The sequence below is a fragment of the Nyctibius grandis genome, chromosome Z (assembly GCF_013368605.1).
Source record: "Nyctibius grandis isolate bNycGra1 chromosome Z, bNycGra1.pri, whole genome shotgun sequence".
Taxonomy (NCBI): Eukaryota; Metazoa; Chordata; class Aves; order Nyctibiiformes; family Nyctibiidae; genus Nyctibius; species Nyctibius grandis.
Genome location: NC_090695.1, coordinates 89,931,873 through 89,959,551, shown reverse-complemented (window position 1 = coordinate 89,959,551; position 27,679 = coordinate 89,931,873). Strand labels below are relative to the sequence as shown.

General features: G+C 41.5%; 1 protein-coding gene across 3 annotated transcripts in view; it reads left to right on the top strand.

The window, feature by feature from the left end:
- Nucleotides 1-4,508: 4,508 nt before the first annotated feature.
- Nucleotides 4,509-27,679, top strand: part of MYH11 (myosin heavy chain 11) — a 60,614-nt gene continuing 37,443 nt past the window's right edge. For all 3 annotated transcript variants that reach the window (XM_068424118.1, XM_068424117.1, XM_068424119.1), the window contains exons 1-4: nt 4,509-4,603; nt 11,058-11,416; nt 16,130-16,286; nt 24,661-24,688. In XM_068424118.1, coding sequence (XP_068280219.1) covers nt 11,075-11,416; nt 16,130-16,286; nt 24,661-24,688 — 527 coding nt within the window. In that variant the 5' untranslated portion in view covers nt 4,509-4,603; nt 11,058-11,074. The remainder of the gene's footprint in view (nt 4,604-11,057; nt 11,417-16,129; nt 16,287-24,660; nt 24,689-27,679) is intronic.

Below are 27,679 nucleotides of genomic sequence, written 5' to 3'. Positions count from 1 at the left end.
AACTTTGGTTTTCCAGAGGTTAAATGCTAGACCCCTGTTTCTCTATACCCCAGTGGGTCAAATTGTTATGTATATTTGGAATCCGAATTGTCTTGTCAAGGGCAAGGAAAAAGGCTCTGGGAAATACAGAAGCTCTAACCTCCTGTGCTATGCAAATCTGCCAGTGTAACCAAAGCAATTGCATCTGCTTTCTGTCTTCCCACCATAGATCATACAGAAGCTGCCGAGGTGCCATGGAGCTCCCCGGGAAATGGATTTTTAGTGGTTGAAATTAAATACGATTTTTGTTCTTGTTGAAGAAGGCAAAGGGATGTTTGGTACTTGCCCTATCCCAAGCACACAGGTGAGCAGGCTCATGGTCTCCACAGCCACGAAAGCAGAGGTTGTTACAAGGGTGTCCTTCAGTGAGCGCTGAGGTCAAGGTGTATATCTGAAATCAGAGTAGAAATGTGTTTAAGACAGAACGGAATCTCAGGACTATTTTCTTCGGGGATTGCGGCTTTAGCCCATTATCACAATCCTGCACTGGGATGGGGAGTGGGACCATTTGCTCTTGGTACAAAATGCATTTCATCTAATTCTCTAAAATCCTCACAGTGCAGATTTGGGGTTTTGGAACAATCTCTTGTTTCAAAGTATAGTCATTGTACAAGCAAATTAAAACCAAATTAAAGTGTATTTCCAGTGATATTTATTTGTATATCAAAGGTTTGAAATATGTCTATGAAAATATACTGGTCTAATCACGTTATTAATGGTCTGGCATTTATCCTGACAGTACATGAAATATGAGAGCACTTTTCAAGATGCGGACATGTAGCGAGCCCTGTGAATGGCGGGCTGCTTTACTTGTTAGCAGATGAAGAGGAATAGCAAAGTTTATACAATATGGCTGCACTTTCAAAAAAATCATTCCTTAAAAGTTTAAACTAAGCGAGGTCAGTATTTAGATGAAAATAATTCGCAGTCCTAGAGTCAGAGGTTCAGGGTTTAGATTAAATTGCTGTCTAGGTGAGCACACACAAAAATTATTTTCTCAAATAATCTAGGAAGCTCCGTGTATCTTAATTACAGGCTGTGATGTCTTGCACTGACTGCCCTTCTTCTTTCTACTTATATCAGAAAATGAAAAAAGTTATAAGCATATAGAAGTTTGGGGGTTTTAATGAGCAAAATGCATTTCTGAGTTTTATTGGAGACAGAACACTAAGTGAGACTTTTATGGAGGGAATTACGTTAAAAGAGGCTGTTCTTTGTCTAAGCGTGATACCACAAGTGAAGGTGACAAGCAGCCAGTGAAGTTTGGTGTGGATATCAGATCTGGAAAGCACTTTGGAAGAACTTAACCCACTAGTTTAAAAAAAAAAAATTCTTTAAAACCAAGTTTTTGCTCTCCACTAACATCAGAGGAAACTATGTTTATAGACTCCACAGCATCAGTGCTGTTTCAGAGGTATTAGTTTCTGTCATGCACAGGGGATTTTTTTTTTTTTTCCTAAGTTTTATCAACACGCTCCAAGGGGTCGGTTACACTTTCCTTCCTGAGTGCCCATTGTATCAAGCCGAATCTCGGTGTCAGTTGATCAGTTTTCCGGAGGAGTGATTATCATTGGGTGATTATGTTCGGGAAAAGAAACCCCAAAATATTTGTTCACACTTGCAAAGACACCCTTTCAGTAGCAGCTGGTGTCCAACAGACTCAAAACTGAAATGTGTGCTTCACATGCTTCACTTGACCTGCAGCCAGCATTAAGCACAACGCTTAACATTAAGCAGTTGGTGACTATTTTACTTCATCACACTATTCTCATGATTAATTGTTCTAGTTTGGATGCAGCCTGTCCCTCTTGTTGCAAGAGTACAGCTTAATATAGGTGGTAACCCACCAGTACACTTGTCAGTTCCAATTACATGTCAGCTCAGAGAAACATGGATTGTAAACTTAAGTAAAAACATTTTTAAACAAAAAAAAATTGCTTACCTGACACACATTATTTAACAAGCTAACATCACTATTCATGCTTTTCTTTTTCCCCTCCGTTGTATTCAGGTTACACCATGGTAAGGCAGCTGAAAGTTCATTTCTTTCCTTCTCATTTCTTTCCTCTTTTTTTTCAAGTACAATATTTACAGTGCAAATTCAGCAAGGAGATATTTAAGGGCAGACTGCTCAATACTTTATTTTTTCTAGAAAAGTAATTAAAACAAATAAACAAATCAGGGATTTTTAAATAAAGCCTCTGTTGATGTCACAAAGGCATCGTCCACTGGGAATCCACAGCTTTCATTTTGAGGCAACTTTGGTTTAAAAAAAAATACCGCAACATTTTGGAAAGTCCAACCAGGCTATTATATTAGTACATTCTTACATTAACTTTTAAGTGAAGGCTGGAAGCCACGCTTACACTTATCAGTTCCTACCCCCCATGGCTTGAGAGTGCAGCTCTCGGTCCCAGGAGTAATATTTTTTTTAGACTTTCCAGCTCCGTTCAATGTCACATCATATATCACCCTCCACCACTGCCGCTGTTAAACACACTACTCGGGCAGCAGGCCTGCATGTGCACATGCAGCGGTTTGCAAATCAGTCAGAATAATTTCCACTCCTTTTTAAGCTACTATTAAAATGTGCCTGGTTTTGTGAAACAGCTGCATGGGTTTAAAAGGAACTTTTTAGGATAACTTTGATGAATGTTAAAGTGATCATACTTCTCAGAGGATCCCCTTGCATGTCATTATTTTATATTAATTATATTCCTATTTAAAAGCTAAGCTTGCAACAGAGAAACTGCAAAAAAAAATAGGGTGAACTACATAGTGAGGAACTTTCTGCTAACAAGGGCAAGTTTCTTCGATTTACATTCTGGCGATCATTTCCCCTGGCTTTGCTCCAACTCAGTCACACGTGCACGAGTCTGATATGACAGTGCTGCCTCTCAGCTCCTGGGAGGGCTTTGCACGGCTGCGCGGTGGCCCCACACCTTAGCAGACACTGACCCTCCGTCGGGAAGGACAGGCTGCAACCGCTGGAACCATGAGACTGCACTGGCAATTCTGGTCTTCTCCAGCTAAGGCCTGAACATGAGTCCGTACCTGATCTTTCTGAAATGTTGCAGGGAAGAAACCCTAGTGCTCTTCCCCTTTTTCATTTTTACCCAAATTTTTTCACCACTGGCCAGAGCTAGAAGAAGGGGCTACAAGTCTGTCATACCTGCAAGCACTGGTACTTTGATCGAGTGACAGCAGAGGTTTTCAGCCCAGCTGCCCCTCATAGGTATTTTTTTACGATGCCAAGACCGATATGAGCCTCATCCATCTTCCCCAGGAGGGTTTATTTTCCAGAGAAGACGGGGCTGTTGATGTCAAGAGAAATTATTTCACCCAGGACTGTGCTCTGATCCTTTGGGTATACACCATATTTAGTCTGTTGCTGAGAGGGGGTTGTTTCGGTATTTTGTGTTTGGCACGTTGATGGGAATTCCTGGAGGATCCTAGCTTTCCCTTTTTGGGATGTCTCCATCCACAGGTCCTACTGCACAAGGCTGTTGGCTACTAGCAGGGGAAGGAGGGGGGACAGCTGGGGACTGAAGGTTTGGGGGGTGTAAGGGAGGTTTGACAAGGACCAGATCCCTCCCTAACCCCTGCAGCTCTGGCTCCCAGCGCCCTGTCCTCCTCTCCCCACCAGTGCACGGTGCCTGCCGCCTGTTCTTTCCACCGCATCCTGGGGACTGTTCCCCCTCAGCTATTTATCACTTCTCTTCTTCCTCAGCTATTTATCACTTCTCTTCTTCCTTTTATGGACAGAGGGAGGTATTTCTTATACACGAAAAAGTATTTACAGTCCTTTCTCAGGAACTGAGCTGCGCACCGGATTGCAACAGAAAGTTTGGCAAATCCACTGGGGAGGTGGGAAACGACCCTCTTGTTCCCCAGGGCCAAAGGAGGCTTAAACCAGCCCCAGGCTCCAGATGTCACATAAACACACGGAGACCCAGAGCAACCTCCACCCACACATCCCTGCTATGTTAGGAATAACCCTCCTCTCCCAAGCAACCTCTGAACTCAGGGACTTAGCTCCAAGAAAAGGCACTGACGGTGGGTGGGAAACCTCCTGTGCCACGTGGGACCATGACCTGCCCTTTGTCCTTCTCCTAGGCAGGGGGCCACAAGGGACGAGGATGCTGCCAAGGCAGGAAGGAGTTAAAGGTCCATTCGTTTGGCCAAACAGCTTCACCCTAGGAAAAAGCAAACCCTCCAAACTTGTGAGTTAGGGGCACCCATTTCGAGTTAGGGGCACCCCTTTCATGTCTTTCCAAAAGCTGGAACCAGCCTGCTTCCCTACAGAGCAGCTCGGGGCAGGGGCAGCAGCCTGGGGTTAGGCCCTGCTGGGAATGAGGTCCTTGGCTCATGCTGTCTTTTTTAACCCAGGTACCGAGAGGATTTTCCAGCAGGACGTGGTTTCCAGGGCCCCTCCCCACTGACAAGATTCTCCTCCTCTATATAGGGAGGCTGCAAAGGCAGCGAGGACGTGGACTGTCCCGGCTGGTGGCTGTACAGGTTCCCGACTCTCCAATTCACTCTCTGCTTCCCTAATTGGACGCCTGTAAGTACCGCGGGGCTGGAGATCCCTGCCAGGCTCGGGGCTGGGGGCTGGCCACGCTTTGGGATGGAGCAGCCTGGCAAGCTAACTATTATGCTGCTTTGCAAACATATTCAGTGAATTAACCTGCAGATAGCATACGAACGGGAAATAGGAACAGACCTATGAGATGAGCTGAAATGATTTATCCCGATTTGTGTATTACTGACTGGGTTCTGTTTAACATGCATTAGAGACCATGCACATTTGAAGTCGTGCACAGGTGTTCTAGCTTGTTCCTTAGTCACTTCTAACACTGCTATTGCCGAACTGAGCCTTAAGGACGCTGGCTGCAGAGCACGCGTTGCACTCCAAGCCAGCAGCATCGCAGCCCGGGAGGTGCTGGGCACTGCGGATGGCGGCAGGTACCTGCTGCAATTAGGCGTCACACATGCATTCAGTAAAGAAGAAACCTGGTAGCCTGAGCTGCTGATCTTCTTGAAGTATTTCTACTTTTTCAGTGCTAATAACAGAATTTAGTGCACTTCCCATGCTGTTTAAAGAAAGCAAGTAAAAGAATTAGTTTGTCAGTTACTTGTTCTTTAAACAGGAAAAACGCTTAAAAATTAGAAGAAATGGAAACATTTTTACAAAAATGCCTTAGCATTACATATCTATGTTTTTAATATGCTGGGAATAAAATTTAAGCAAAACTAATCTGATATTCACTGAACTACGCTAATTCGAGTAATTTCAAACGTGACCTGCCTTTTTTTAAAGGGAAAATAAAGCCACAAACTTCTAACTTTAACAAAATACTGTGAGTCAATACAGACGACAGTAGATGGCAGCATAGAAAGCACCTTCGGTGTCATCCCAGACTGGCTTCTTTCACACATACACACATATATATGTTTGTGTCTATATACACGTACATAAAGGTTGATATGTATTTAAGAGGTGTATGTGTGTGTGCATAATTAAGAAGCAATATGAGATATTTTAAATATAAGGGAAATCAGAAAGTTTGTCATTATCTAATACATACCTCTCAATAAAATCTTTTCTAAAATGCACTTGTTTAAAACCAAGCTCACCTTCTCTTTCACTCAAAGCTTTGCAGCTTGCAACAAGACGCTGTGCACAGGCTGACTTGTTGAACTCCCAAAGTTCACAGTTCCCTCAAGCCACTAACACAGAGGCTAAAACGATGAACCCCCAGAGAGCAAAGCACTTGATTAAGGAGCCACTTTAGTACAGGATACTGCTCTGGCTGTATTCACTTAGATGTAAACAATGATTTTTATTATCTCATTTGCAATTGACACGCTAGTCCCTAAAAGGTATTTGTTTTGAATTTGTTATCATTACATTTTTGTGGAACAGCTAGTATTGAGAACATTGCCATATATGGTAGCATGCATAGATGTATGCAGAGGATCCCAACTCTTTATAATTCACTGAGACTTATTAGTTGCAAATCTGTTGGCTTTTCTTTTAAGTATGTTAATTTGAGAAGCCTCCAAGAGCTGAGATAGCTTTCCAACTTGTGCAAAGTCCTGTTAGAATATGGATTATTTATGAATTCTAATGAACATGCAGAATCTAATTTACTTTGATAGAGTGACATTTGGGGGTATTTGAAATAGCTGGTATTTTCCAGATAAAGGGAATTTATCCCCACATGATGCAACTGAAGTATTTTTCCTTCTTTTCTAATTTTTACAGTTTTTAACACAAGTAATAACCTGGGCCAATTTCTTTGGAGTATTATAAGAGCTATCAAGTGTTTAATTAGAGTTATGTGGTAACTTGCATTAACAGAGGTGAGAAGACCTCACAGGAGACCAAGGCACTTGCAGACAATTTGATTAAAGTACATGGCAAATGCATTTAAGCAAACAAACAAACCAGCCATGTGGAATTACTGAAAATGTTCTTTCTTAAAACACAGACTTTCCCTCTTCCATGGTTGAGCAACCATAAACTAGTACTGATGATACCTCCACATTCAGATGAAAATGACCATGATGAAAGTAAGCATTTGAGGGGTGGTCCTAGTGACCAGTGAGGAGAGCTGAAAGGCCAGAGGGATTGGTAGCAGTGCTCACAACAAAGCTAACTGTGCTGGGGAACCAGTTTCCAAACAAAGATCACAAGATTAGGATTCACCCCTAGATTTTCTTTTTTTCAAGCAATGCTCAGTTGGGTAATTCAGTTAAGTAGAGGAAAAGTAAAAGATAAGCAACCTGGAAAGAACGTAGTCAAGAACTACTGTAGCCCAAGAAATGCAGTTTGAGTCATGCAGCAGGTTACTGTGACACTTTTCCATCAGAAACCACTTATTAGAGCAGGACCCAATGTCTGAAAATAATTCACATACTTGGTTATATGTTCCTCTGTTCTAATGATTATTCCCTGTAGAGCTGTGATAAGCTTTTATACTGACATGCACATCCTGCAGAGGAAGGGAGAAGTATCCTTTATCTTCTCATTAGGAGAAAAGCAGTCCCTCTAAACTCTGACCCAGGAGGCAATTCTGCTTGGGCAATAACCTTTTAATTAAAGTGCACTTCCTGGAGATATTTATACTTTGTCCTTGGAATAATATACTCAGGATAAGCTGATTGTAAAGACAGCATTCAACTTCTGTCACTGACATGACAAGGGAAAAGACAGTGAAGATCAGCTGGACGTATCTGCAGTGGGACAGCAGAAGCAGGAATAGAAAGTAGGCTGTGGAAGCATGTATGCCCATGTGCTCCTACGCATTTGGGGTTTAGACAAGTGTAACGGACGGACCCAGTTCGGTGTAATTTGGCACACTTCTAAGGCAAGAAAATTCATATAAGTAGTATTTTTGTGATTGCTTTTCCTGCCTTTTCCTCCTCCCTTCCTCAGGATAACTCACCTCTGAGTATAACTTGTACTCTTGTACGTGATTTGGGCTATCATCTACCTCAAAGAATGGATGAGAACCTCTTACCACCTCTTGCACAGATAAGATATTGGTCTCCGTTTCTCTCAGCCAGCCCTACGGATAAAACCCAGGAACTGGCTAAGGGATAAATTTTGCCTTCACAGGGAATGTTCTCAATGGGCAGTAATGAATCTTCCCTGTTGGTCCATTTCCCCAATATCAATCATATGCTGCACCAGCACAGTTCAGTCGCAATCAGAGACGGACCAGAAAGTTTACTGCCAATTATTAATCAGAAAGCTTTAGCAGCTCATTAGTTCAGTGCACAGCACCTCCCTAGGACAAATCTAATTGAGTTTATGGAGCTCATCTTCTACTCTGTCCATTCAGAAACATTTCTTTAATATTAATGTGCATTAATTAATATTCATTAATCTATTAAACTATTACTATTCATTAACCCACACTTCATAACTGCATTTCATTTTTTACTACAGTGGTACTCAGCTGCTACTCAAACTTGAGCCTCAGATTCCAGAGGATCAGTCATGAAAAGTTCTTTTTACATAAATCCATGTTTTCTCCTCATTGTGTTTCAGACGAGTTACGAGATCCAGCTCAGACTGTCTATTCCCTGTTTCTTGTAGGTGGTCTACTCTTACGATGTTTAAACTAGTCAAATACAGTGCTTAGATCTAGGGGATAAAAACTTGTATTTCCAAGCTCTTCAGTTCATGCCACGTCTTATACCTTTCAACCTCATCTCGTTTTCAAAAAGACTGAATTTAAATAACAAGGTGCAGAAAGTTTTACCTGAAGGAAGTAGAACATAGTAGAATACAGACAGACCAGCTCTCTGTTTCACGCTGTGATCTGTGGAAGATGTTTTTGACTTAGCATGTAACAAGGAAAGGAGCTTTCCCTTGGTCTTTGGGCAACAAAACAGAGAACTTTCGGGTCATCCCCCTGGTGACATGCTTTGTGGCAGGCCAACAGTTTTATCTTCGGTTGGGGTTTTGAGGTAGATGGTCAGATTTCAGCAGTTTGATTTCCACTATCATCATTTGGGCAGCCTCAAAGTAGCAAGATTTGACTCTGTGAAACTCAGCTCTGCAGTTCAGGCTTTGCTGTTTGTGACAGCAATACCAAATTCCTATTGATTTGAATGTGCTGTCACTTGGCGCTTAGCCACAGGCAGCACGATCCAACCTTTCTGGTGCTTCAGGATGACCATATAGCTCTCTCTTCTGGGCCTAAGATGGACTGAAATCCTCCTACTTCATTGCCGCAGCAGTTCCTCCTGCACTGCTGGGGCAGTGGGGCAGAGAACGTGCCTTGCCCATTGCTACTGCAGCGGGAAGAGAGAGGCCATAGCAGGCCCCGGCTGCCCCCCAGCCCCCTGCTCCTGGTGCCACAGCCCTGGCCATGGGGCAGCGCTCCCTTCGCTCCCCTCTCCGGCCGGCTTCACCCTGCGGCCGCCAGCTGGAAAGCTCAGCTGGAGAGAATACCATCTCCATTATTGGAACTGTGCGGCTCTACCAGCCTTCTTGGCAACAAGGGAACATTTTCTGCCTTAATCCACACAGAGGTCAAATAGTTTCCTCTCGTAGCTCTCTTCCAAGAATCCCCTGGGAGCGAGCGAAGGGCCACATCCTACAGAGCTCCCTTGCAGAGACCCAACGGCAGTGAATGCTGCACGCGGGCCAGCGGCAACGCACGGAGCCAAGCCGGGAGGGTCTCCCGCCCATTCCCCCTCACCACCACACACATTGCATGTGCGTGGATGACCTAGGTGAATTTTCCTGTCGGGGATTTCCAGGCAAGGCTGGTGGCTCTAGGATGAGCACATTTAGAGGAAAGCTAGTTTTTTTTTAGATGAGAGAATCGCTGAGAGAGTTTAAGGAGCTAGGGCATCTAATTGCCACTGAATTTCAGTGGGATATCATCCAACCCTCTTAGGCGCCTCTAAAATCCTAGTTTTGTTTTTAAGCTTTATGTCACCTTCTGCATGATCCATGCTTCTCTCTCAGACCTCTCACACAGTCTGGCCTTGCAAAAAAACATCAATCTGTGGGAAGGATTCAGGGACAAATATTTGGAAACCAATCTCTGATACTCCCAGAGCACAGGGTGTCCATTTGGCTACATACCACAGAGCTTGGTCTTCACAAATATCATTCTGCTTATGGGTTGATTGCTGACATCTTTAGCAGTCAGTTCTCCAAACTCCCTCAAGATTCACATTTGTTTGAATGCTATAAATATTAAATTCATTCTCAATAAGGAAATGAAACAGCCTCTGTCTCCTGGAGATGTTTTTCTTGGGCACACACTCCTCCCTGCTCCCCGCTGTAGCTCCTCCCCAGCTCCCCTCTCTGCTCCGCTACATGGAAGGTTCCCTGATCAGCACCACTCTTTTCCTGCCCTGTAGCAAACCACAAGAAGTCCTCTGTTTACTCCTTTCCTCATTTAGAGCTGTGTGTCCCATAGGACAGAGCAGAACACTTATGAAAGCTCCAGCATCATTAGCAAAGCTCCTGCAGCTACATCCTAACCTCCAATGGCCAGAGCAGGAAAGAAGCTGCCTCCTCCCTCTCAAACACAGTGCAGAGCAGCCAAAACCCTCCCATTGCTCTCACCTACAGAGCAGATACATCTGGCTGCTCTATCCAAGTGCAACTGCAGGATGCTGTTTTATCTGTGTGCAACTGCATGACACAGGTGCATCATCCTTCCAATTTGAGCATCATGGTTCAGGGTATCTAATAGCTGATGCAAATTCCAGGCTTGTTTTATTTCTTCTCTCTCTCATAAGGTAGACATTTACCCTTCATAAATGATCAGCTCCCCCTGTATGAACCATGGAAAGGAGATATCTCAATTACTCCTCCTTCACCAGCAGTATTGATAGTTTTTTTCTGTTTTTTCTTTTGACCTTTTCTTAATCTTATACTTCTCCAAATAAAATGGTATTAGAGTGATTGGAAATAGTCCTTTGCAAGACAAGTTTGTTTCTGTCCTTTCTGGAACACAGCCTGGGAACTATTCTTCTACCAATTATTTCATTATTGCATGGTACTTCAGTGTGCACCCAACAGTATTTGGGTGATGAGAAATTTTTTATGTATCTGAATTCAATTAACTTTGTGATGGGCAAGAGATGAGGCTGCAGGAAGCTGTTCAGCTGGTAGTCTTGGTGCAGTCCTGAGAGTCTCATTGCACAGACATTAGTTATGCCTTAGTTTTCTTGCTGATCTTCAGTACAACATAAAGTAATAAGCCCAGGTGTCCTTATTTGTTTTAGTGCCATGAAGCTTTTGATTTAAGTTATTTCAGACAAAGTAACAAAGGAATGGGAATCCAAACACAGACACTCTAAGGTATCTGAGCTGGCACGCAGAAGTATCTGCATGGGAATGTGAGATGTGACACAGGACCTATAGTGCTTTGGATCTATGCAGCTTTTTATGCTGTGTGGCATATTTGACAAATGTGCTTTGCTTGGAACGTCTCCACATTTGCCTCCCTTTAAAACAGAATATTTTGCTTCCTCAACAGGTGTCTACTGAGTCAAAATGGCTCAAAAACCTCTCAGTGACGATGAGAAATTCCTCTTTGTGGACAAAAACTTTGTTAACAACCCACTTGCCCAGGCTGACTGGTCAGCGAAGAAACTGGTTTGGGTTCCATCAGAGAAACATGGATTTGAAGCAGCAAGTATCAAGGAAGAGAAAGGGGATGAGGTGACAGTTGAACTGGCAGAAAATGGAAAGAAAGTGACACTGAGCAAGGATGACATCCAGAAGATGAACCCTCCAAAGTTCTCCAAAGTGGAGGACATGGCAGAGCTGACTTGCCTCAATGAAGCTTCAGTGTTGCACAACCTAAGGGAGAGATACTTCTCAGGTTTAATTTATGTAAGTAGAATCAAACACGCACATGGCATTTCCTATTGCATGCTACAACGTCCCATGATGAATGAGGTGGATCCCACGCACTGTCGGGGATACAGTCCTTGCATGTAACACTGCCATGCAAGTACTCCCCCCTCAGTAGTGGCATCCCAAACCAAAAATGTGTTTAGTTCACTTTATTCCCCATGACTCTCCTGCTTCTTTAATAATTGCTTCTTTACTTAATTAAAACACATGAAGGTTTCTCCCCTAACGCTTGCTAATTCTGAAAGGATATTGTTGGCTTGGAAAGTACTCTCTGATAGCTGAGCAACACCTCAGTCCTGCTGCTTTGAAATAAATAACGAGTAGGGACTTTTGAATGACTTCAATGTAAACCTGAAAAAGTTTCCAGTAACTTGCAAAAAGAACATACAGAAAAGCCAAATCATGCAGTCTTTTCTCAGGCAAAACTCCCACTGAAAGGCAGCTGACAAGTTCTGGTTTGGTGGGTGCTTGAGTAAAACCTTATGTTTGAATAAATGAATAAACCCACTGGAATTCAAGTGAGAGTACTCATATGTACTCGTATGTTCAGTGTGTTACTGAACCAAACACTTAAACTTTTTTTTTTTTCCCTTGTTAGTCAACTTACAGATCAGAAAGCCTGGACAAATTATAATCTTCTCTATGTTCATGTGAATTAGGGCCAAGATTATTCTATCTTCCAGTCCACACGAGTATATTAACACAAGCGTATTTTGACAATAATAAACCTGTAATCCATCGACATGAACAGTAAGCAAACTGCGCAGTAAGAAAGCCCAGAAAGTTTCCATGGAACTTAGCTGTTACCTTTGATTTTACATGGAGGATCCCTACGCTGTGCCTCAGAAAAGTAGTCTACAGTTTCAATCTATGAAAATTTTACTTTCATGACAGACCCTGATGAGTGAAAGAAAGTACAGAGCATTTTTAGAAACTGTTTTAGAAACAGGAGTAGAGCTCTCATTATTCATATGAGGAATGCTAAATTGGAAAGTAGGAAATGAAGCAGAAAATAAGATAGTTATATATAGTAAAACAAAGGAACTGTTTCATTGTTATGCACAACTTAAAAGAGCTAAGCTGAAGATCTTTCCTTCAGGAATGTACTAAAATGCAAATCATCAAGATTCCTGAAAGAAGCTAGACTTTCCATCTTTTCAGTGTTTGAGTTTATTGGATTTTAAGTTTGCAGGTGAACATATGGACCTACGTGCTATTATATCAGAACACGCAGCACTAATTACTGAAATGGAATTTGTCTGAAAATGTTCTGCGTTTTTGCAAGATCTAAAAAGAATTACTAGAAGAATAGTGGGATAGAATGCATGGGGTTTATTACTTTGTTGTTGTTCTCAGCAACACTCTGCATAGATGCGGCAGGCTTCCCAATATGTTTACTTTGTGGATTTTTTGTGGAACTTTCACTTTCTACAGGAAGAGGAAATTAATTTCAAAAAGTGGATAATTTAGAAATCAAAGATTTTTTCATGGACACATAAATGGAAGTATATCTGAAATTAAGTTTTCTTTCTCAAGAGACTGGATTTTAAGATGTTAGTAAATTAACAGTTATAAAGAAATTATTTTGACTTGTATTACAACAAATTATTAGTATTTTCAGTATCCAAAAACTGCTTAAAACTGTCCAGCCTTACACACTGCTGCCCTACTAGATACTGTCATACCTTTAAAAAAAATAGGGGGCATCTATTTAACAGAATTTGAGGTTTTGTTCTTGTCCACTTGCAAAATTGACTGTAAACAACAGTCTCCATGGTTTTGCCATGCCATGCCTACATTGCCTCCCTTGGAGACCCATACATACAAGGAAAACGTGACCTTAACATTTTCTTCTTTAGAGCATCACTGACACAAATGGGGATACCCAATTCTGCTAAAGAAAAAAGCCAACCTAGCTGGAAAAAAAAAAAATCAAATCATCTGCCCCTTGCATTTATACTAAATATTATTAAATAAAAAGATTCCATGCAGAAATTCACAGAGTGACTGTACACTGGAAAAACAGCTTGGCCTTTTACTTCATCACAGACAGTTAAGAAAGAAGAGCAAGAAGTGCATTGCCACTAACTTGTATTTCACATCGCTCAGAGCAAACAGGATCTTCCTTGTCCACACACAAATTAGACCAAAAATGATTACATAAACATCAATAGAATAGCAACGCAAGTTCAGTGGATTTGGGAGTAGAGTTTCTTGTGCCTGTACTCATAGGCACTACTAACACTGTCTTCACCTAACAGTGCAAAATGCTTTCTTAAATATAGAAAATTATATATGCATATTGGAACCAGAGGTGGGATACTTCTGCCCAAACTTAGGCATTGACAACATAGATGTGTGTATTTGTGCCAGTCTCTCTTAAATACCCATCAGCAGTGACTGTCCAAGGGACACACAAGCTCCTATGGACACTATCCCTAAGATACCTCAAAACATGTTCTGTCTCCAGACCCTCCAAGGAGGGATATGACCATGAGTCCCCCTCTCTGGGCAGACCGTGCCCCAAGGAGAATGGTTTAAAGCATGGAAACTTCAAACCCCCCACTTCCAATCACATGCCTAGCCAACTGGCTCACTTATCTTCAAAACATCACATACATTAACCAGTTTTCCCCAAATCTTTGCAAAGCAGATACTTAGAACTACAATCAGTGAAACCAAGAGGTCTTGGTCAAGTTCCCCAAGGTGAGAGAACGTATCAGTCACAGTCCAGTTAGAAATGGGTATTCCTGAACTTCATCAGCTCAGGCTTTTGCCCTGCCTTAGTAACCTGCTTCTTGTGCCTCAAAGTCAGTTCTCAAAGGTATGTTACTGTACGCCTCAGTGTGCAATCAGCCCTGCAGGTGGCAAGTCAGGTGAATACCTATAAATCTCAGGGAAGGGAGGCCTAAATAATTTCCTGAATTGGAAATTTAGTCTCCTATTATTTTATTTACTTGATTGGGAATGATTAGTTGAGTGCATACAGTAAATCTATTTCTACTGAAAATAAAGGCCTTGCTGTCCTTTCCTTAAGAGCCCTGGTAGTTATTCTAGGATAAAAAAAATGCCACTTTTCAAGTGTATTGTCCCTGCAGCACTAAAGTTCATTTTGACACAATTAGCAGATTTTCATTCTGAACTCCAGCATCAATGAAAATCTGGCACAGTAAATATCTGTGGAAGGAACCTTCCACATCAAGGGTTTTAGCTTGGGGATATTGAGATCTGGCAAAGATCTTGAGCTTGATTTTCTTGTTATCTGTCTTGAGACTGTGGAAAATACAGTCACAACCTGTAATGGTAGGAGAGGTCCTCATCACCACCCAGAGCACCCCAGATGTTCTCCTGCCCAGCGTGGAGCACCCAACCTGCTCCTCACTGCTGGAGGCTGGTGGATGCTCTCACCGTGTTTGCTGAATACCATATAAAGTGCTCAGGCTGTGCCGAGACGGTGTTGTGCCATTTCCTATTATGGTCAGGAAAGGGAAATCCCTGTGCCGAGAGCCAAGCCTCCCAGATGCCATTTTACAGTCCTGTGCTGCAGTGCTTCCTACCGGGGAACCGAGGCAGCTTGAGCCGTCCTTGGACACAGGCCTGAGATTAAGGCACAGCAGCAGCTGCACGCCACAAAGCGCTCATCCACACAGCACGGCAACAACAACAACAACAAAAAAATCCAAACCCACTTATGCCTAAGTTGGAAAGAGTGTAATTTCATTATTTCAGTTTTTTTAAACTGGCATTGTTTTAAAACTAACAGCCATAGGCCATCTTAAATATCCCAATACCCCTGCAATTATAATCTCCTAAATTTGTAATTTTTTATTTTGGGGGTTTAAGTTTTTTTTTTTTTAAATTGGAAACCCTTGCAAACTGCTTACTTGTAGTAACCGTGATATATGGCTCACCATCTATTATCATATGCTATTATTTCTGCTCCCAGTTCAATAGCTGGGACTTTCTAAATAAAGGAGAATTAAAAAAAACCTAAAAAAACCTGGATGAACAGCTATTAGCTGGTAGCTAATGTTCTTGTTTGCTTATTTTTATATGAATACCTTAATTAAACAGTAAACAGAAACCACATTTTTCCTTAAATTTCTTACAGAAATAGTCATGTAGTGAAGGCATGACTATTTTGTCAAGACATCTATTTGGAACTTGAGTAATTTGTTTTCAAGGACTCTCATCAATCATTATTGCCATATAGTGTTCATATAATCTTTTTTAAAAAGCCACCTTCTAACATCAATCCAAGCTTCTTACCTAGGATTTCAGTTTTCAAAATTTGACACCTACCTGAGCAGAGGACATACTCTGGTATGAATATACACATATAAAGAAATATTAAGAAGCATTACAGTTGTTACATCATCACAGATTCACTATATACTGAAAACAACTGAAGTCAAGAAGATCTAACATCAGATCAAAGTATGGTGTTTCTGCAGATTGCTAAATTCACATACTTTCTAGCAGTATGCTTATTAGAAATAATTATTTGTGCACATGGAAACCAACCATACATGTACATTCAGAAATCGCTGCTTCATTTGTTACACTAGGCAGAATACAACAGAGTTATTTGCTAAAATCGTGTTAGTTCAATGCAGCTGATGCCCGTGTTTCCCAGACTAGACATGGCACATGATATTAATTCCGGTTTTTATTTGAATTTCCTTGCAGACTTATTCAGGTCTCTTCTGCGTGGTGATAAATCCATACAAACAGCTGCCCATTTATTCAGAGAAGATTATCGACATGTACAAGGGGAAGAAGAGGCACGAGATGCCGCCCCACATCTACGCTATCGCGGACACTGCCTACAGGAGCATGCTGCAAGGTAGGCGAGTTTAATGCTGCAGTTCTTAGAAATCACTGTGCAATAATATGTGAAAAAACACCTTATAACTCCACATGTGCTCCTGCAAGAAGCACAGCCAGAAAAGATCTGTTACGGAGGGCAACACGGGCTTTCTAGAAGTTTCAGAGGAATTCGTTGGCAGGAACGGCAGTCCACAAACACTGTGACTCAAAAAGGAAAAACAATCCTTTTACCCATCTGTGTTGAGGCATGTGGGAAGGTTTCAAAGTCAAGCAAATAGTTTTGGCAAATACGGGCATGGAAAATGCTCCCTCTCCACCAGTGGAGACTATTCCAAAGTTAGCTGCTAGCGCTGCTGGGTCTGTCAGCATTGCTCCTCTCTCTCTCCCCTAGCAGAGCAAATTCAAATAATGTTTTGGGGCTACTTTCATTACAGTCTAATGCTTTGGAGCCCTAAGTTGAGACGTGCTCTGTTTTCTAACAATAACGGCAATGAGCAGCAATGGGAAAGCAGGCCCCAAATGGTGCAAAGAAAACCTTCAAAATTCACAGTGCTCTCCTCCTGCAGTCGCTACTGACAGACTGAGGGTTTTTTGCTCTAGGGAAAAACCATAAATTTAGGGATGCAAAAGCTATAGCGATGAATGTATAAGGCTGCAACACCTACAGATTACAGGGACATGACCAGTTGCCATCTCACAGTGACCTCGGGTGCTCCAGGAAACCAAGACTCTGCAAAATGCTTTGAAATTTAAATGCCCTCATTAGGGGCCTGATCCTGCAGAAATTCTGGCCCGTAACTATGGCTCAGCAAGTTTCGCAGACTCAGCCCTAATGCTTAGGGCTTCCCAGTTTGGAGCTTAAGGATTTAAGGGTTTAGGGCTTATAGGTTTTAGGTCTGACTGGGGAAAACAATAAACAGCATCTAGAAATTTCAGTTTAGCAGCTAGGTTAGTACCCAGTATTAATTTCTTTGTAATAATTATGCACATACACAGAACAGTGATTGTTACTGAGAAATTAATCCATTCAAAACCACTTTGCACTTCATCTGACTTCACAAATGAAATCACACAACATTTCTCCAGGTGCACGGCACATTGTAATCACAAGGATTGCAGTACTCCTGTACTTGTCCTACTTGAAATACGAAGCCGATGAGTTTACTGCAAGTTACAAGTAGTTAGTTTGGCATATCATAGTTAATTGCTATTTTCTAAACCAAGACTTAGACTAGACAAAGTCTTTCCCTACAATGAAAAAAAAAGAGCATCTTACATGGGATAGGCTTCTGGACAGTCTAAATTGCCTGACCCCAGGCAGACTTCTACTGACTGCAAATACCAAACAAATCCCTGTCATTTTGGTACAAGCACACACCCACCCCAATGGTGATTGGTATCAAAGGCATCAAAACAGGTCTTTCTCCAAAAAAAGTCCTGAGTACTCATATGTCCTAACTGTAATGCTAACAAAATAATCCAAATAACAAAATCCTTAGAACTTCTAAAGATTAAACTCCCGAGATTTACTTATTTGATTCCCTAATTATAACGTCGGTTCCTAACTTTAAGATCTTACATTTTCAGATATACAAGTGTTTGAAATATAGTTAATTCAACTCTAAACCCAGAGCACTAGGTTGATACTTTACAGTATCAACCTTTTTTCTTCCTATGGTTTATATGACATTTCTTTTTTGGAGCTATTTCAGTTCCTTTATTTGAGTGCATCCCAGAAAGCAGAGCTACAGTGCAGCAGAGAAGGAGGATCAATAAAGCAACAATAAAAGACATCCTGAAATCAGACCTTCCTCTTTACTGTAACAGCAGAGTTATTCATGAAGACAGGCATATAAAATATGTTTAGGACTGATGGGGCAGATGATGTATTCAGTAAATATCATTTTTGATGTTACAAGAAACTTACTTGGCATAAGCTCATCTTGCTAGGCCACAGTCACCTATCTCTCTTCTAAATCATCTCTTGAGCTCTGTCCTCTGCATCAAGCACTGTCTAGGGCTCTGAGCAGTCCCTGAAGTCAGAGCAATCTTCTTTCGTCAGATCCTTTATTTAAGGAGCAAGTCTTGCAGAGGAGCTCTGCAAGAAGCTTCTGGCTCCTGCAGGTCATTAGCAGTGTTCTCCTCATTCAGCTGTGCAGAATACTCCTACTTGTCCCTAAAAATGGGATGGGGAAAAACAACTAGGAAAGGGCTACAAGCTATCTGCAGGAAAGAGAAAAAAACATACTACTACAGCCTGTGCTGAAACAGGAGAATTGTTTTGTCCTGACAGTACATGAGTTTTCTGCTTAACATGAAACTAGTATCAGCATAGATCAGCCTGATCCCAGCAGCATAAGGACCTCTTTCATTCTTCCTCTCTCTGTCTCCTGTTCTTCCTAACGTGCTCTCCCAAGCAGCAGTGAAGCCACTGGAGCTGGCTTGCCCTTCGCTGTGGTCATTAACTGCACCTAGAACAGCCTGGGTTCAGCTGTGACTTCCAGGCTGGGAGGAGGAGGCAGCAAGAGTGCATGCTTCTTTCTATTCACTTTTTTGGCGCTCATAATAATTTCCCGGCCCCACCAACTCTTGGGGAAGCTTTACGCCTCGTTATTCATGTGGTCCCTTTGCAAGGAATTCTTGGCAGCAGAGAAGAGGGGGAGAGCAAGTAGAAAGAAAAGAGGAGGGAACAGATCATCAGTTGAACCTTTAAGAAAATGCTCTTCCTCCACCTGCCATCCTAACCACGCACAGCTGGCATGGCAGCCGGGGAGCAGTCCCACAAGAGCTTGCATCACAAGCCCAGGACACCCACGCTTTACTTGCTTATTTACTTGCACATGCCATTTTGGAGTGCCTCCATCTCTGAAGAAGGCCCCAGCTGGGTTTAAAGCTGTGCTTTTGTTTGTAAAAACGTACTCATGTTTTGTGCATAAAACTAAACCAAACCTCAAAATAACTCTACAGTTATTCAGCCAAATAGTATTCACATTGTAGTGGTGAAAGTGGGCGTCAGCATGGTTGTGTGTGTGTGCACGCAACACGTATAGACATAGAGAGCTTCATAGCTTTTTGTAAGCATATTTGCAAATGGAATATAAACAAAAATTCTTACTCATAAACATGGATCAGGGCACTGAATGTTTTCCTTGTGAAATTTCAGTATTGCTCCTTATCTGGGAAACTTGCATAGTTTCTTCTTGCCAAAGTAAAATATATCAGATTCATGAGACTGAAGAATTACATTCTAGTACTTCATGACCAGGGCCACTTGGCCAAGAGCAATCAGCTTGTTCAAATGTCTCAGGGAACCTTTATCTTTCGGTGAATTAAGCCTCAATGTCTCCAGATCGCTGGTCCTATTGCAGGCTCATCATCTGGGAATCACAGCCCTTCACATCCTCACCCTCTCCTCTGTTGGCACAAACATGTAGCAAAATCATGAGCTGTACACACTGTACTCCTCTGCTTTAGAGATTTACTTCATTAATGTATTCATTAGGGATGATGTTTAAGTCCCATCAAAGTTGTTCTGTTAATAACACGTAGCTACAGTTAACAGAAATCAGATAACTGGAGTTTCTTCCAAATATGCAGAAAAGCTGACATCTCACAGGACATGGGAATTAACAGAGATGCCGACTGGGCAGAAATAAAATTTCCACTTGTTTCAAGTGGTTCTGAGCACCTAAAAAACCTTCACAAATCACAGTCATGCTGCCTCATGCTCAAACCACGGTGCTGGATGTCTTGTTGAATCTACTGATTCCCACGTCACTAATGCAGTATGGTTATTGCCCAGGCACAGTCACTGATGCTCATTTCCAGCCAGAAGAAGAATAAACTTTATCCACATTAGTTTTCTTTCATCTAAAAGACTAAGAGAATATAATATTCCATGAGAGTATTTTGTGTGTATATCTGTCCCCAGGAGCTACTACACTGAACTGGGCCGGTTGCCTTTACAGACAAACTATCTGACCACTACTACACTTAGAGACTGCAATCATTAAAAATCACCCTATGCTTCTGCACCAACCTCTCTCCTGTGTTTTGGGTGAAGTAGCTCCCCCGGTAGCACAGCTGCCATACGAAGGGCTGGACCCCCTCATTCCAACTCTTGCACTGCCAGCACCAGTCTTCATGCAGTCATGACGCAAAACTGCTCCAGGTGAAAACCACCCCTTGCTTTTTGCTGAATTAGTTTTAAGGTGGGTCACCCCTGCCTGGCACACAGTGTGGCTGCACGAACGCTGGTCGCAGAAGCAAGGAGAGGGCAGTGCAGGCCAGGGAAGAGGAGCTGGAGGTGGGTGGATGACTTCTTCCTGCAGCACTGCCAGCTTCCAGTGATGATGGAGCTGACACACCAGTCCAGTAAGGATGAGTAATTCTGCTGCCTTCTGCCATCTTCCCTGCTCGCAGCAAACAGCAAATAAGTGATAAACAATACAAATGTGAAAAGTCAAGTTATGTAGCAGTAGTAATAGATATAAAGTTTTCATGTGGATGATTAGGCTTTTATTCAGTACTCTGGCAATAAATCATCATGGAGAAGATATATTACAGCTTTCTGCAGATTCCAGAAGGTTATCTATTTTCTGCAAAGCCATTTTTATTCAAGCTTGAGTTAAAGATGGAAAAACAAACAACCTGGTACTTACTGGGAGGTACGGGAGGGAAACACAGTTCCCAAGATTTTAGAAAAGGAGGTCTCTGTGAAAAGCCATCTGTTTACTGTGTCCTCACCAGGACTGTACAGAAATGTCCCCTTTAGGCAGTGCAGTTATTAACAAATGTAAAGAAGCAGTAAGCAAGTGTTGGAACATGGTTTCAGTCTGGTTTTTTCCTTTTATGGTAAAGCTGCCAACTTGCTGCTTCATTGTGATAAACCATCTGATTTTGTTTGTGATTAAGCAGAGCTAGCTGGTCTATCAAGAACAGAGGGACATATGATTCTTACAGGCAATCTGGAGGTGTCTGGTGAAAAAGCTAAGCAGATTTCAGAAAAAAAGTCAACTGCATGTTTAGGAAGGCTGGTGGGTTTTAGAATGTAAATGTAGATCTCTATGCTATTAAAAACTGAGGAGAAAATAAAAAAATCTAATATAGACATACAGGGTGTGGACACAATAGTCTTCCAGGTAGCATCAAAATTTTTTAAAAAGGCATTAACCAAAAAAAGATATTGGAAGCCCCAGGAATTATGTTTAAGGAATTTTATTCATGCAAGTCATTCTCTCCTGATAGATCTGCCCACATGAAGTTGCAGACTCCCAAAACAGGGCACAGTCCTTTCTATATAGAATAAAATAATATTCTAGAACAGAAATAGGAGCAGTCAAACAGGAGAGCCCTTGAAAGTAAATGAGACCAGTATCTGCAGCTCAAGTCATAACAGAATAGGATTAGATTTTCTGATATGTTTCATCCTTACCTTTGCAATTTGTTAAAACTGCTGAAGGAAATAGAGTAACATCTGGAATTCTCCTCCATGAATGTGCTCAGGACAGTTTGTCAGTATGAGGTTTCGCAGGACAGGCTGCACAGTTTGGCAATGCGGGGTTGAAAGCTTCGAGATTTCATATGGCTGCCAAACACAAGGGAAGTTAGAAGGGGGTAAGTCCAGTGACCAAGAGAGCAGCTTGCAAGAATGCCATGGGGTTGCTCACCTGCAGAGAACAGGCAAATCGCACAGGTCCAATCCTAGAAGCCTTTCAGACTACAAGAGAAAGCTGAAAGCAAATAAATAATTTTGATTTTCCCTCTAAGAACCCCCTCAAGTAAGTTGCTATCAGTCAGAGTCACAAAGTGCTGCTTCACCAGTAGTCATCCTTGGAGAGCCAGCAACCACCCAGCAGTCCCTGCCTCCAGTTTGAGTCCTTCCAGGACCAAAGACTGTTTCCTCCATTTCCCTCTTATTCCCATTTCAGTAGGATTTGTTCCCTGTACCTGCATGAGGGGCTGGGCTGATTGAGTCCAAAGAAACTCAGTAACTCAGGCTTGGCTTGCACAGCCTGTTCTCTATCCCAGAGGACACTTGGTGCAACCTCTGACCTTCCTAATCCATCTTCTGCTCTTACATTTCAGCCAGCCTGCCCATACGCACACACTCATGCAAACCCCTGTGGTGAGCCAGTTTATGAGATACCTTCAGCAGGGGTTTTTCACTTACTGGGGAGCAAAAGAAGGGCAGCAACACGCAGCAAAGAGTAGTGAGAAAATACTTGGCTTGGAGGAGACCAACTTTTCCTAATGTTCCCTGAGCTCAGAAATTCCACTGGCAACTCTGTATCAAGGAGTCACTTTTATTTTCTTTACGGTATTTATGGGTTTGTGATGCAATATCAATATATGCCCATGGTTTCTATTTACACAACAGTGTATTTTTAGCAAAAATTCTACTGTGTTCTCACTTTTTTAAGCTTAAAAGAAAGCCTAGCTCGTATCCTGCAGTGAAAAATAAACATGGCTCACTGCTCCTCTCCTCCCAAATGTTTATGTGGAAGACTCCTGCTGTGCTGATTGCTGACAAATATCTCTAGTAGAAATGTAATGAGTCATTTTGCACCAATTTACTGAATAAAGAAGTTACATGGCACGATTTGCCGTGTGAGTGATCAATAAAGCAGTTAATATTATAGCTATTGAGGAACTGAGAGTAAAACAGTTGTTTAATATCAATACAAGCCGTAGCAGAATCCTCTACTGCTTTTCCTAGACTGGCTGTGGTCCAGGTAGCAATTACAACTTGCAAGCTTAATAGGTCAAATTTATCTCCATTATCTTTACACAGTACAGAAAGTTTGTTTATCTCATGGTATTTATTACGTACAGGGTCAGCGATAGGGGCAAGCAATCAGGTAGGTAGCCCTGCAAGTCACCCCACACACTAAATAAAAGAGGACAGGGTTCATGTCTTAACCTCCGACCAGAGGCTCCACTGGGCTAATGCTAGCTCTGCATCTGATGAATAATGCCAAACCATACAGAAACACTTGCTTCTGCCTTAGTTATCTGCCCCAAGTCTCAGATTTGTAAACTATGCACACTTTTCAGAAATGTAGTTGACCTGCCTGGGAATTTATTTTGCCAAGTCAGAAGATTTTTGTACAGTCTGTACAAGGCAGTCTGTGACAGCCTCACTCAAAGAAGGGCCAACTTCAACATCAGGGCAGGTTACTCAGAACCTTGTTCAAGTTTACTTCCAAATAGCTCAAGGGTGGAGATACCACACCTCTCTGGGCAACCTGTCCCAATGTTTGACCATTCCCACAGTGAAAAAAATTGTTCTGCTTCAGAACGGATCACAGCAAACACGCTAGTCATGTATCTTTACATAGAGGGCAAATTGTAAAGCCTCCCATTACCACAGACTTTTCTGGAAGTCTTGCTTTAATGGAGCTTTACAAAATAGTTTAGCATTGTGGAGCACATTATGAAACCTCAGTGGGTGTTCATTATCCATCACAGCCTAGAGATCTTAGCCTGAGATCAGCCTTTTGGTAAAAGGTTCCGTGTAAAAGTTCTGAAGGTAAAGAGAAACTCCAACTCTAAAAGCATAAGCAGGGAGGAACGCTGCAAGAGCAGGTTATGGAGCTAGGGTGTAATCCTAAACCTTGCTGCTGCATTGCAGCATGTTGGACTCGGCTGCGCAGAAACCTCTTACGTGCCTCACATAGTAGAAATGGAGATTTTGGTCCACCTTTTTATAAATTTTGATCCAAAATGTGTTTCGTGGTCCTGTTCATAGTGAAAAGCATGAAGAATACTTATGTACTTGTTGACATGCTCTTGTAAAATACGTGAAGTATCTTGTTTTATCTTATCCTTTGGAGGACATCTCAGAGAAATTACTTGTCCTCTTGATAAAAGTTGTCTCTCAGTCTGAAATGAAATAGAGAGAATACATTATTCAGGTATTTGAACTGCTCTGCTTTCAAAATTTAAAACTTTACATGACCAGCTTAAAACATTTTCCTTTTTGATGCCTTATCTGTCCAGACTTTGTCTCAAGTGGGCTGCTAGCCATACTTCATAAGCACAGCAAAAACTTTAGTTTCAGGTTTGAAATTTTCAGTTATAATCTTCTTATAGGGAGCCTGATCTTTTTGCTGTCCTCATTACAGTTCATCTCTAATGGAATTTACAAAAAAATATTTTTGAACTCTTAACCTTTTGTTCATTTTTTTGTTCAAAATATTTCCATTAGAGATGCTTATTTAAATGGAAGGGCAAATTAAATAAGATGTGAACCCAGTACTTTTGACTAATCGTGGATTGCCAGATTTTGGAAGGTCTAGGCTGTTTAATGTAAATCCTTATAAATATAAGTGCTTCTGTCAGGACGTAGCCATTTTCCCTAATTAATGTATTTTTTTCTTTATTCACAGATCGAGAAGACCAGTCTATCCTGTGCACGTAAGTAAACTAATCTATTTTAGTATATCTCAATATTACAATGTCTTTCTTTATCCAAGATTGATTCAAATTCTGATGGGACTGACATATTCTCCTCACCTTCAGTAAGCTTGAACTCCAATCCCAGTAGATTTACCTGTTGATCAAATAAAAATCAAAAACAGGTATTGGTGCCGTTGGAAGTCTTTAATGCACAAACTTATATCTTTACATTGACTTTCTGAATTCAGAGATTTAAGAGTTTGCAATGAACAATTGGGGAGTGTAGTTGTAAAACTGTACGTGTAGAGAGAAAAAGGGATTTTAAGAGCTTCCTAGAGGAAGCTGAGGAACTGAGAAGAGTGAGGAACACAGAGCATCCTGGATATCTACTGAACTGCTTTTCATTTTTAGCTGTTGGTAGCTCACCATAACTTCCTAATGCAGTTGTCATTGTAGAAAAGTGCGATCTTTCATGTTCATGCTGTTGTTTTGTGCTGTTTGCTAGAACGGGGAAGGTTTGGTACCTCCCTGCTGGCAGGGGCCACCCTGGAGCCTGTGCACAAGGCAGGGGCATGTTGGCCAAGAAGGCTCAGCAGGACAGCGCGAGTTGGACCTTTCTGCAGTCTCTACGTAATCAGTTTGGGCAACAGTGAAATACCAGCTAAGCCAGCCCTGTTTTGAACTCTGATTTCCTGCAGCCCAGCTTGCTGAAGGCCTCCTCCTTGGGTTTTGACCTGACAGTGTTCAGATAGCACAAGCCTGGGTGTTCAGCTGTTGCATCATAGGTCAGGCAATGATTTTATTGCAATAAGCTTTGTTGTGCATAACTTACTACTCCACAAACTAAACCGGTTTTAGGTTAATTGTCAAAATGTGGCTACCAACTGACAGAATATATATTGATACTACAGTTTTTAAAAAGCACTGCTACTGATCACCAGCCATACAGTTACTTGTGAGTGCCACTGCTGACTGGAAAAAAATCATCACCTAAGAAAAAGTAAAAAATTATATACTGTATGCAGTACCATAACAGCTACCATAGCTCTGACCTCCGTTGTAACAAGATTTCATTACATGCAAGTATATCAATCAAGAATCTCTCCAAAATGCGTTAATACCAAAAAGAAATCTAAAATTGATGCAATTATGACATAAAAATTGACTATCAGTTTCTTCCCAGGATAAACATGTCATGGTAATGAAGACTAATTTACGATATGCATTTCTTCCTTCTATTCATGTACTTTAGTTTATTTTTCCATTAGTAAATCTTCAGATCTTCTTTTAACTTTGGAATATGATAATTTTTAAGAAAGGGTCTGCCTTTTGCAAATCGGTGCCTTTTTGTTCAGGAAAATCCATTAAAGGATCCATTTCCGACAGCTACCATATATAGATATAGATAAAAATATGAAAATACTTTTTTTTCACCTGGCCAGCTAAGCTGGAAACATAAGGTGTTTCACACCAGTAATACATAGAATAGAGACAATGAAATGTCTTTCCCATTTTGAAAACAGCCACAGTAACTGATTCATTCAGACATTTAGAATAACAGCTGTATGCTGGATGGGCATCATGACCCACAGCTTAAAACAGTCCTCACACGTCTTTTAAACTAAAAAGATTAGTCAAGCTAAAACCAATGTAAACAACTTTAACACTACTGGTTTATTATCCTTGTTGGCCTTATTTGGCAGTATAGAAAGAAGAAAGTTAACTTGGCTTTCAGCTGGGCAGCTGTCAAGTGGAAGCAATTTGCATTATTTCATGGAATTGCTAAAAATTCTAAGAAATCTTTTTGCCTAAATTATATAACAATAACTGAAGACTTCATGGCATTCATCAGCTGTGATCTTTTATTTAGATATATATAGACTCAAACTTTCCAAGGGCTGGTACCTAAATTGTAAAAAATGTAAGGATACATACATAAGTAATTGTGGATGCTGCCAAAAACTCATTTATGTTTAGTGATGCTGCAGTGTAGACTCTTGCATTCTTCTACTTATTGCTACCTATCTCCCACTTTTTGCTATTTACCTTATGAGAACTCATCAGGATGGCCAAAATACTGGTGACAAAATCCAAGCAGAAATTGTGCACTTTATTTTTAAATACTCTGTGCTATGTGCTTTGTACTACTTCTGCAAAATTATTCCATTGTTAGTAGAGCTCACCTGGAAACCAAAGGCCTGGTGGGATGCTGAGTACCTGGGACTCGCCTGACGTGCAGCTGGGGCATAGGCAGGGCCATAGATCTGAGAAACAAGAGACATTCCGTGTTTCTGAGTATAAATATATCCATTCTCAGGGCTTCACCCTCAGCTCATTGAACCTACCCTCATGTGGTCAAGTATTGTTTGCATTCTTTTCCAATCCCTACCCTTTGTGTGCTTAACTGTGGTATGTTTAAAACGCTCCGTCTGTCTTTAATGCTCATGGGTTCTAATGCTTCCTCCGAATTCCCGTCTTTCCTAGATTTTGTTATTTCCTCTACATTTTCTTAATAACTACACACATACTGCCTTTGATCTACTCTCCTCTGCACACACATCCTTTCTGCTGTTTGCTCTTTCCCATGGGCAGCATCACTGAACATCGTCCCATGTCATTCCCTGCCAGTTGCTCTCTGCCACTTTACAGTCAGCTTTAAAACCCCACATCCTATCACGCACATTTACAAGCTGCCTCTCTGGAACATGAGAAGCTTTATACCATGGCTGTGTTTACTAACAAATAGATCTGTGGCTGCGTCATATTATAACACATATAATAAATATACAATATATAATACTGCACTAAGGGTATGAAATCTTATTGGTTTCATGTCTGAAAATTAAGGCAATTAAGACTTTTCCATCCTTGCGTTTCGGTCCTTGTACTGTTCTGGGCAGCCTCCACCACTCTGCCTGGCTATTGGGATTCCCTGAAATTCCTCCCTGCACTTAGGCATCCCCCACTGCAGTCTCTCTTTGACACCAGAGTTTGCCACACAATATTCTT